This window comes from Nerophis ophidion, linkage group LG11, assembly GCF_033978795.1.
Source record: "Nerophis ophidion isolate RoL-2023_Sa linkage group LG11, RoL_Noph_v1.0, whole genome shotgun sequence".
Lineage (NCBI taxonomy): Eukaryota > Metazoa > Chordata > Actinopteri > Syngnathiformes > Syngnathidae > Nerophis > Nerophis ophidion.
Window position 1 is genome coordinate 20,170,557 of NC_084621.1, and position 12,153 is coordinate 20,182,709.

The window sequence follows — 12,153 nt, forward strand, 5'->3', positions numbered from 1 at the left end:
TCTTGTTTTACTTTCCTGTCTTCCCGTCCCCTCGCAGCACCTGATCACTCCTCCGTCGATCTCACCCTCTCACCCTCTCACCCGCCCGTCTTTCACGCCCCACTGCCCCAGCTATCCGCCACGCTTCCCATTCATTGTTGGAAAGAAATAGGAAAATGCTGATAATTAAAAGGCAATTAGCATCTTCCAGGCAGTAGAGTGTTGCTGCGGGGAATGACTTGCTGTACGTTCTCGCAAAGGTCGGACACACACACACGCACACAAACACACACACACACGTGTCCTTTTTCCGCCTTGCAGATAGCGGAGGCCCGCGAGGATTGTGTTCTCCTCGGGGAGGGGCTGCATGCTGATGAGGTTGGAAGGTCACCACACACACACACACACACACACACACACAGTAAGGTATAGAAGTACGCCACACTGCGGCGGTGTGGTGTGACACTTTACATAGGAAGGATATGGGAGTGTCTGGCTGAGGGGAACATTGTGGGGATTCAACAGTTCTGGATGCGGCGAGGAGGAAGCCTACCCACCAACTCCGAAGCTGGGGGGGTCGTGGTTAGGGGGGGATGTAACCTATTTTGCTCACGGTGCCATATTGCGTCATCAAATATTAACAGACTGCCACGGCATCATGTCTGCTCTGTGTGTGTGTGTCTTTTCCAATGCTTGCATTTTCTTTTAGATAAAAAAAAAAAAAAGACTGCAGGATGCTTACTTCTGCATCCTCTGTGCCAGTGGTGTGTTTTAGCATCTGTGTCGCAGTCACACACACACACACACACACACACACACATTGAAAGAGCATTAGGAAGATGTGCACCACTCCACCCTATTTCTCTGGTCCTTTCGCGCCATCCTTGAACCCCCCCCCCCCCCTCACTGCTCTATGCTGATCTAGACTTTGGAATTCAATGTTGCCATGGTAACAATGTCGGGTCGCTCCTCTCATCCTCCCCCCTCCCCACTGCACTGCTCTATTCAGACGACAAGATGCGGCACAACTCTCATGTGCGCTCTCTGATGCAGTAGTCTGTGTGTGACTGGGTCATTTACTCACTTATTATTCTTGTGTTCATTTGCTGACTTATATTCATGTGTTCATTTACTCACTTATATTCATGTGGTCATTTACTGACTTATTATAGTCATGTGTTCATTCATATAATGAGGCTCCATGTTAGCTGTAGTAGTCTGTGTGACTGGGTCATTTACTGACTTATATCCATCCATCCATCCATTTTCTACCGCTTATTCCCTTTCGGGGTCACGGGGGGCGCTGGCGCCTATCTCAGCTACAATCGGGCGGAAGGCGGGGTACACCCTGGACAAGTCGCTACCTCATCGCAGGGCCAACACAGATAGACAGACAACACTCACACTTATATTCATGTGTTCATTTACTCACTATTATTCATGTGGTCATTTACTGACTTATAGTCATGTGTTCATTCATATGAGGCTCAATGTTAGCTGCAATACTCTGTGTGTGACTGGGTCATTTACTGACTTATATTCATGTGTTCATTTGCTGACTTGTATTCGTGTGTTCATTTGCTGACTTATATTCATGTGTTCATTCATATAATGAGGCTACATGTTAGCTGCAACAGTCTGTGTGTAACTGGGTCATTTACTGACTTATATTCATGTGTTCATTTGCTGACTTGTATTCATGTGTTCATTTGCTGACTTATATTCATGTGTTCATTCATATAATGAGGCTCCATGTTAGCAGCAGTAGTCTGTGTGTGACTGGGTCATTTAATCACTTATATTCATGTGTTCATTTACGGACTTATATTCATGTGTTCATTCATATAACGAGGTTACATGTCAGCTGCAGTAGTCCGTGTGTGGGAGGACGGACCAGGTTATTTGGTGACTTATATTCATGTGTTTGTTTAGTCGTTTGCATTCATGTGTTCATTTGCTGACTTATTTTCATGTGTTCATTTACTGACTTATATTCATGTGTTCATTACTATAATGAGGCTACATGTTAGCTTCAGTAGTCTGTGTGACTGGGTCATTTACTGACTTATATTCATGTCTTCATTAATATAATGAGGCTCCATGTTAGCAGCAGTAGTCTGTGTGTGACTGGGTCATTTACTGACTTATATGCATGTGTTCATCTGCTGACTTATATTAATGTGGTCATTTACTGACCTATATTCATGTGTTCATTAGTATAATGAGGCTTCATGTTAGCAGCATCGTCTGTGTGTGACTGGGTCATTTACTCACTTATATCCATGTGTTCATTTACTAACTTATATTCATGTGGTCATTTGCTGACTTATATTCATGTGTTCATCCATATAATGAGGCTACATGTCAGCTGCAGTAGTCCGTGTGTGGGAGGACGGACCAGGTCATTTGGTGACTTATATTCATGTGTTTGTTTAGTGATTGGAATTCATGTGTTCATTTAGTGACGTATTTTCATGTTTTCATTGATATAATGAGGCTACATGATAGCTGCAGTCTGTGTGACTGGGTCATTTACTGACTTATATTCATGTGTTCATTAATATAATGAGGCTCCATGTTAGTTGCAGTAGTCTGTGTGTGGGAGGATGGACCGGGTCATTTGGTGACTTATATTCATGTGTTTGTTGAGTGATTTATATTTATGTTTTCATTTATTGACCTTTTTTTAATGTGTTCATTCATGTAATGAGGCTACATGTTAGCTGCAGTAGTCTGTGTGTGGGAAGACAGACCGGGTCATTTAGTGACTTATATTCATGTGGTTGTTTAATGATTTATATTCATGTTTTCATTTAATTACTTATTTTGATGTGTTCATTCATATAATGAGGTTACATGTTAGCTGCAGAAGTCTGTGTGTGACTGGGTCATTTACTGACTTATATTAATGTGTTCATTCATATATTGAGGCCACATGTTAGCTGCAGTAGTCTGTGTGTGACTGGGTCATTTACTGACTTATATTCATGTGTTCATTCATATAATGAGGCTACATGTTAGCTGCCGTGGTCTGTGTGTGACTGGGTCATTTACTGACTTATATTCATGTGTTGATTTAGTTAATTATATTGATGTATTGATTTAGTGACTTATTTTCATGTATTCATTTAGTAACCTATATTAATGTGTTCATTTAGTGACTTATAGTCATGTGTTCATCTAGTGACTTATATTGATGTGTTCCTTTAGTGACTTATATTCATGTATTAATTCAGGCAACTATATTCATGTGTTCATTTAATGACTTACATTTGTCTGTTTATTTAGTGACCTATATTCATGTGTTCATTTAGTGACTTATATTACTGTGTTCATTTAGTGACTTGTATCAATGTGTTCATTTTGTGACTTATGTTAATATGTTCTTTTATCAATGTGTAAATAATGTAAGATGTACTAAAAATGTTTATGATTAGAATTATTGTTATTGTTAATAGTTTTATTAATGTTTTTATGTATATTTGTTATTATAATTATTATTATTATCATCATCACCAATATTTTTGTTCTATTATTATTGTTGTTATTATTAATAATGTTATTATGATTATTATTAATATTATGATGATTATTATTATCATTATTATTATTGTTGTTGTCATGGTTGCCGTTTGTATATAATATTTTTATAAAATAGAATTATTATTAGTAGTGGTAGTTTTATTATTATTGTTTTTTATATATCCTTTATTATAATAATAATTATTATTATTATTATTATCACCAATAATTTTGTTCTATTATTATTGTTGTTATTATTGTTAATGTTATTCTAATTATTATTAATATTATGATGATTATTATTATCATTGTTGTTGTCATGGTTGCAGTGTGTATATAATATTTTTACATGTATAAGCCGCACCAGACCATAACCCGCAAATATATGCCGGTACGAAAGATTTAGTAAATATTTATTTACATACCTTAATTGTTTCCAAACGGTGTCTGTAACAGGGCAGTAAAACGGCTGATCAAACAAAATTGAAGTCATGGTCTTGGACCCACTAGCTGCGGATCTTAGTTCTCCAATCAGCTAAACAGACTCAATGACTCCACGGTGATGTTTTGTACACGCGAGTAGGAACGCTATGGACGATTAAACGTTTGATTCACAGCACAAAACAGGAAGTACATTTTGAATCAGTAGCACCTGCAGTGAGCAAATTGGTCCAAAAGTTGGCTCCATAACACAAACAATAACACCACTTGTCAGTGTCTTTGTCTGATGAAAAGTCTTTGTTGAATACAAAATATTATTATGGCTATTTGTGGAATTGCGGCTTACAGTCTAGAAAATATGCTAATTAAAAAGCAGCCGTGTGCCAAGCTGACATTGATATTGCTTCCATATCAACAGAAAAAGTAGTTATGAGATTTTCTTTCATAGAAAATGTGTGATATCATATGCGATACAAGCGGTCTTGCAGTGTGTTTAGGTGTGTGAGGTCATTTGCGATACAAGTAGTTTTGCAGCGTGTTTACCTGTGTGCGATATCATGTGCGATGCAAGCCGTCATGCGGTGTGGTATCATGTGCGATACAAGCAGTCCTGCAGCGTGTTTACCTGTGTATGATATCATGTGCAATACAAGCAGTCCTGCAGCGTGTTTACCTGTCTACGATATCATGTGCAATACAAGTTGTCCTGCAGCGTGTTTACCTGTGTGTGATATCATGTGCGATACAAGCAGTCTTGCAGTGTGTTTACATGTATGTGATGTCATTTGCGATACAAGCAGTCCTGTGGTGTGGTATCATGTGCAATACAAGCAGTTCTGCGGCGTGTTGATTTGTGTGTGATATCATGTGCAATACAACCAGTCCTGCAGCGTGTTTACCTGTGTATGATATCATGTGCGATACAAGCATGAGATTTTCTTTCATAGAAAATGTGTGATATCCTATGCGATACAAGCAATCTTGCTGTGTGTTTACTTGTGTTTGAGGTCATTTGCGATACAAGCAGTTCTGCGGCGTGTTTACCTGTGTATGATATCATGTGCGATACAAGCAGTCCTGCGGTGTGGTATCGTGCGATACAAGCAGTCCTACAGGGTGTTTACTTATGTGCGATATCATGTGGGATACAAGCAATCCTGCAGCGTGTTTACTTTTGTGTGATATCATGTCCGATGCAAGCAGTCCTGCGGCTTTTTTACTTTTTGTGCAATATCATGTGCGATACAAACAGTCCTGCGGCGTGTTTACTTGTGTGTGATATCATGTGCGATGCAAGCAGTCCTGCAGCGTGCTCACCTGTGTACAATGTCATGTGCAATACAAGCATTCCTACAGGGTGTTTACTTGTGTGCAATATCATGTGCGATACAAGCAGTCCTGCAGCGTGTTTACTAATGTGTGTGATATCATGTCCGATGCAAGCAGTCCTGCGGCTTGTTTATCCGTGTGCAATATATCATGGGCAATATAAGCAGTCCTGTAGCGTGTTTACTTTTTTGTGATGTCGTGCGATACTAGCAGCCCTGCGGTGTGTTTACTTGTGTGTGATATCAGGTACGATCCAAGCAGTCCTGCGGCCTGTTTACCTGTGTGTGATATCACGTGCGATACAAGCACAGTACCGCATCATAAGTGAAAAAGTTGCATCAGGTCACCTCTACGTGAAATTGCCGGAGCTCCCCACATTGTTCCAAAACCACTTGTGAGTCCTTCATCTTATGGTGCACCAAAACACAAGTAAGTGCAGTCGGGACACCTAGACCCAGACCCAGACCCAAACCAAAAGTTGGAAAATTCACTCAGGAGTCAGGAGTTTTTTGGGAACCTCAAACTGGCAGACCCGGCTGACGACTGCAGTCCGTTCTGTCCATTCTCCTCAGCCTCAGGTAGAAGGTCTTCGCTCATCCAGACTTGACAAAAACCGCAGATTCTGTCCATCGACGACAACAATATACTTGATTTCGTTTTATCGCCCGGCCCAAACCCCTTCACCGGGTCGACGAGCCGAAGGCCGACCAGTGAGCCGTGTGACAATCTTCCGGCTGAGGGGACAAAGGAAGAAGGACTGCGGGGTGTTTTTTACTGCCGGGTTCAGTGCCTTCGGTCGGATGACTCACGCTGTGCAAGCCACAGGTGCTCGTTGGGGAAAAGGAGCTAGAAATCAGCGTTCATCTGGTACAAAGTCTCCCGTCGAACATCACGCCTGGTAGCTGCGGAGACCCGAGCAGTGCAGTTAGTCGGGGCGAGCACCTTCAGCTCCATCTTTTGAGGAGCTCGGGAGAAAGAGCCAGTCGTCCCGGGAGGTAACGCTATCTGTGGAGCGTGGAGAGAGAGAGACAAATTCCGGACTTCGCTTTGACCCCGGCAGCTTATAATGCATTTAATTTATAGATTTTTCTTTGCTGGCGGCCACAAAGCAAACCGTTTTCATTGAACACATGCAAGTGTGATTGTTTATGCTGTGCCACCGTCTTTTGGACGAGTTCGGTCGCTGCAGGGGCTGCTTGGTTCATGGGAATTCTTGCTGTGTAGAACTTTGAACCGGAAGTCGAGGTGCCGTTCGGTCTTCTAGCTGCCCGTAGCATTTCTACTCCTTTTCCTACACTTGGAATCCTGCGGTTTATAAATCGGTGTGGCCTAATTCATGAATGTTTTGTGGTCAAGAATTTCAGTTAACCCAACGAGAGGACTGAAACGGTGTGTTATTGTTTGTGCTGTGGTGCCATCTTTTGGACGAGTTCGCATACTTCAGGCACTGCGAGTTGAAAATCTACTTCCTGTTTTGCCTCAAACTGAAAGTAAATACTTCCTTCATCACTCCGAGCCACGTTTGCAAGTTTTACAACATAACTAAAACGGTTCTTACTTGCTAAACCGTCCCATGTGTGATGTCTATTTGAGTGTTTTCATGCAACTTTTGTACGCACTATCGTAATGTAATCAAGCTAGCGTTGTTAGCATGAGCTCATATGTTAACAGTGCCTTTGTTAGTATTATTAACTTACAATGGCATTCTTTTTGTATTGTTTCAGTTTCACGAATTCCTCAGTAGATTCACCAAGACGTCACCTTGGACTTATTGAGTCTGTTTAGCTGATTTAGCTGAGTTGTATTTCAAAGTCTCTATGGGTTCCACCAAACATATCTGACCTACAGTACGTATCCTAAGGTCATCTGTCCAGTGCTTTTTAGAATGCCCAAGGTCGAGACAGAAAGCCAGAGGAGACCGGGATTTTGCAGTAGCAGGCCCTTAAAATTTGGAACGCTCTCCCTCTGAATCTCAGAGCAGAAACATGTCTCGATACTTTTAAGTCTACTTTAAAAACTCACTTATTTACGCCGACGTTTCCCTTTGTTGTAGTTTTCTTGTGTTCGAGGTTCCCTTCACTGTTTTTATTTGGTCACCATTGAGTGCTGATTATTTTTACCTGCTCTTGAACTGTGTTCATAGGGCTTTAAATGTGAGGGTCACTGCATTTTACTCCCTTACGCGACCCGTTGCGTTCTTGATAGCGACACGCTAATACATTATTTTGAGTTTTGTTCTACGCTGAGAGTTTATTGTCGGATGCCCTCTCGTGCGCGTTCCCCGCGGCACGCTGTCTTTTGTGTTTTTGCCGAGTCCTGCAGTAGGATTCAAATATCTGTCCTACCTATACATTGCATTCTGCCTGTCCTTCGGCCTCCTGGGATCACACCACCCACTGCAACAAGTACTGTTTTAAGTATGTGTGTAAGTCCCCACACCGTCTTAAGTGTGTGATTAAATCCCCACACCGGCTTAAGTGTGTGTAAATCCTCACATTGGTTTAAGTGTGTCTTTAAGTCCCCACATTGTCTTAAGTGTGTTTAAGTCGTGGGGACGGTGTGGGGAAGTTGGGAGAGTGGCCGTGCCAGCAATCTGAGGGTTACTGGTTCAATCCCCACCTTCTACCATCCTCGTCACGTCTGTTGTGTCCTTGAGCAAGACACTTCACCCTTGCTCCTGATGGGTCCTGGTTAGCGCCTTGCATGGCAGCTCCCGCCATCAGTGTGTGAATGTGTGTGTGAATGGGTGAATGTGGAAATACTGTCAAAGCGCTTTGGGCTCCTTAAAAAGGGGTACAAAAGCACTATACAAGTACAACAATTTACCATTTAACCATTTACCATTTTTATTTACCACACCGTCTTAAGTGTTTGTAAGTCCCCACATTGTATTAAGTGTGTGTGTATATATCCCCATGCCGTCTTAAAGGTGTGTTTAAGTCCCCATATTGTCTTAAAAACAACAGTATCAATAATAGGAATAATGAAAATATCAATAATAGTTGTTTAATGTTTGTGATACAAAAATTTATTAATTAAAACATTAGCAATATATATATATATATATATATATATATATATATATATATATATATATATATATATATATATATATTTTATTTTTATTTTTTTTTTATTATATTTTTTAAATCGATTGTTAAAAAATAGCAATGGATTTTGGGACGTCGTGGCGCAATGGGAGATTGGCTGTGTGCAACCCGAGGGTCCCTGGTTCAATCCCCACCTAGTACCAACCTCGTCACGTCCGTTGTGTCCTGAGCAAGACACTTCACCCTTGTTCTTGATGGGTGCTGGTTAGCGCCTTGCATGGCAGCTCCCTCCATCAGTGTGTGAATGTGTGTATGAATGGGGAAATGTGGAAGTAGTGTCATAGCACTTTGAGTACCTTGAAGGTAGAAAAGCGCTATTCAAGTACAACCCATTTATTTATTTATTTAGAATTGTTATTAAAAAAATCCGGTTTTCGATGTGAATCGATTTTTTTGAACACCCTTAATATGTATATCAATATTTTTAACATTGATAACTCACTACTGCCACCTAAGGCCTTGGAACTGCAACTGCATGCAAAGTCTACTGCAGCATATAATACAGCACAGTGCTTGCAAATGAGACACGGAAGTGTAAGAAAACAAGATAATGACTGGGCATAGCGCAGTGTTAAATGTTTGAAAAAAAATTGTGTTTTTAGCATTATTAACACGAACAAAACATACCAAAACTTGGTACTATTGAACTCTGGTACCGATTCCCAGGTATTTGGACCGTGCAGTTCTGTTCTGTGTGGAGGAGTACCTAACGTTATAGCCTGTGACGATGCCAACTCCTTTACAACCGGTCTGTTTCCGATGATTTGTTCAAGAAATGTTACAGATTTTTTTTTACATTTGACCATAAAATAAAACCAGGCTGTCAGATGGAACGTGGAAAGTCAAACCACTCTTTATGATCTGTGTGCAGCAGCTGAGCAGTGATGATGATGATGATGATGATGACGACGACGACGACAGTTGGCCCTTTGGTGGCGGCTGCCTGCTAGCGGAAGAACGGAGCGAGAGGAGCGCAGGGACGAGCGTCCAGGACTACTTCAGCGAGAAGGGCAGCAAGTAACAGGGGAAGAGCGCGGGAGTGTACCGAGGAGAGGGAGAGGGGCGAGCGGCTGAGAACAGTCGATGGATGCTGTCCGGATCGAAGGGGCAGCACGTTCTTCACTGACGAGGAAAGGAAAGATTTCAAAATTGAGTCGAAGGATAGAAACTCGCCGTCAGGTAAGTCCCCACACCGTCTTAATTGTCTGTAAGTCCCAACACTGTCTTAAGTGTGTGTGTAAGTCCCCACACTGTCTTGACTGTCTGTAAATCCCCACCCTGTCTTAAGTGTGTTTAACTCCCCATTCCGTCTTAAGTGTGTGTGTAAGTCCCCACACTGTCTTGAGTGTGTGTAAGTCCCCACACCGTCTTAAGTATGTGTAAGTCCCCCTACCGTCTTAAGTATGTGTTTAAGTCCCCACATTGTCGTAAGTGTGTGTTTAGGTCCCCACACCATCTTAAGTATGTGTAAGTCCCCACACCGTCTTATGTATGTGTGTATGTCCCCTCACCGTCTTAAGTGTGTTTAAGTCCCCACATTGTCGTAAGTGGGTGTTTAGGTCCCCACACCATCTTAAGTATTTGTAAGTCCCCAAACCGTCTTAAGTGTGTGGAAGTCCCCACACTGTCAGGTGTGTTTAAGTTCCCACACTGTCTTATGTATGTGTGTATGTCCCCTCACCGTCCTAAGTGTGTGTAAGTCCCAACACTGTCTTGTGTGTTTAAGTCCCCACATTGTCAGGTAAGTCCCCACACCGTCTTAAGTGTGTGGAAGTCCCCACACTGTCAGGTGTGTTTAAGTTCCCACACTGTCTTATGTATGTGTGTATGTCCCCTCACCGTCCTAAGTGTGTGTAAGTCCCAACACTGTCTTGTGTGTTTAAGTCCCCACATTGTCAGGTAAGTCCCCACACCGTCTTAAGTGTGTGTAAGTCCCAACACTGTCTTTTGTGTTTAAGTCCCCACATTGTCAGGTAAGTCCCCACACCGTCTTAAGTGTCTGTAAGTCCCCACACTGTCTTAAGTGTGTGTGTACGTCCCCACACCGTCTTGACTGTCTGTAAATCCCTACACTGTCTTAAGGGTGTGTTCAAGTTCCCACACCGTATTAAGTGTGTGTAAGCCCCCACACTGTCTTAAGTATGTGTAAGTCCCCACACTGTCTTAAGTATGTGTAAGTCCCCACACCGTCTTAAGTATGTGTAAGTCCCCGTACCGTCTTACTGTAAGTACTGTATGTGTTTAAGTCCCCACATTGTCGTAAGTGCGTGTTTATGTCCCCACACCGTCTTATGTATGTGTGTATGTCCCCTCATCGTCTTAAGTGTGTGCAAGTCCCCACACTGTCATGTCTGTTTAAGTCCCCACACAGTCTTAAGTATGTGTAAGTCCCCACACCGTCTTAAGTGTGTGCAAGTCCCTACACTGTCTCCACGCTGTCTTAAGTGTGTGTAAGTGCCCACACTGTCTTAAGTGTGTGCAAGTCCCTACACCGTCTTAAGTGTGTTCAATTCCCCACACGTCTCAATTGTATTTAAGTCCCCACACTGTCTATAAAATGTAATAATATGAAATAATTTAAATAAATAAACAAAAAACATTTTTATTGTTAACATTGTAGCTGAGATAGGCGCCAGCGCCCCCCGCGACCCCAAAAGGGAATAAGCGGTAGGAAATGGATGGATGGATGGATTTTTATGACTGACTTTTGGTTTCGAAAATGGAAATCGATTTTTCAGTGCGCGGCCCTCAATGGAAAAAGTTTGGACACCCCTGCACTACATCACAAGCCCCTTCCCCTTTGGTTAACCGCGTGGTGAAGATCATCTGTGTGTTCTTGCATTCCTCTCCAGTCCTGCCGTCTGGGTTCTAAGGGAGGGTGTCAGGGTCATGAATATGGAGAACGGGTGTAGTGCTTCTGTCTTGTTAAGCCGAGTCAGCAGAATGATCCGAGTCTCCTGCAAGGACACATCTTCATCATCTTCTTCCTCCTCCTCCTCATGGTCTCACCTGCATGGCTGCTGCTGCTGCTTTTTCCGCTTGTCCGTCCTCACTCTTTCTACCGTTGGCTCTTGAAGGCATGGTGTGTGAGAAGGGGATCCAGATCCTCCTCACCACCGTGGGGGCATTCGCTGCCTTCGGCCTGATGACGGTGGCCATAGGGACGGACTACTGGCTGTACTCCCGCGCCCTCATCTGCAACAGCACAGCCAACGTCACCCAGGACGACCCCCACAACAAGGACAAGAAGGACCCGGGGGCGCTCACCCACTCCGGACTCTGGAGGATCTGCTGCCTGGAAGGTAGAGTGAACGTGTGTGTGTGTGTGTGTGTGTGTGTGTGTGTGTGTGTGTTTGTAGGGGGGGGCACAAACAGTGTAGTTGTGGTTACCTGTAGTCAGATTTCATATTTAATGCAGATCCAGGGGTAATTGGACTATGACTAGCTAGGAAAGTTCCACCAGATGGTGACCAGAGACTCAATTATATTAATTTAAAGAAACAAAAACAAACATATAAATATATATATATATATATATATATATATATATATATATATATATATATATATATATATATATATACACACACGTACATGAGTGTGTGTATATATATGAATATACAAACCTAATTTCCATATGAGTTGGGAAATTGTGTTAGATGTAAATATAAACAGAATACAATGATTTGCAAATCATTTTCAACCCATATTCAGTTGAATATGCTACAAAGACAACATATTTGATGTTCAAACTGATAAACATTTTATTTTT

At 42.2% G+C, this 12,153-nt stretch overlaps 1 protein-coding gene across 1 annotated transcript in view; it reads left to right on the top strand.

Annotated features, from left to right (window-relative positions):
- Positions 1-9,257: 9,257 nt before the first annotated feature.
- The window catches only part of cacng8b (calcium channel, voltage-dependent, gamma subunit 8b), a 31,584-nt gene continuing 28,688 nt past the window's right edge, over positions 9,258-12,153 (top strand). The window contains exons 1-2 of the mRNA XM_061915308.1: positions 9,258-9,560; positions 11,459-11,683. Of these exons, the coding sequence (XP_061771292.1) occupies positions 11,461-11,683 (223 nt within the window). The 5' untranslated portion in view covers positions 9,258-9,560; positions 11,459-11,460. The remainder of the gene's footprint in view (positions 9,561-11,458; positions 11,684-12,153) is intronic.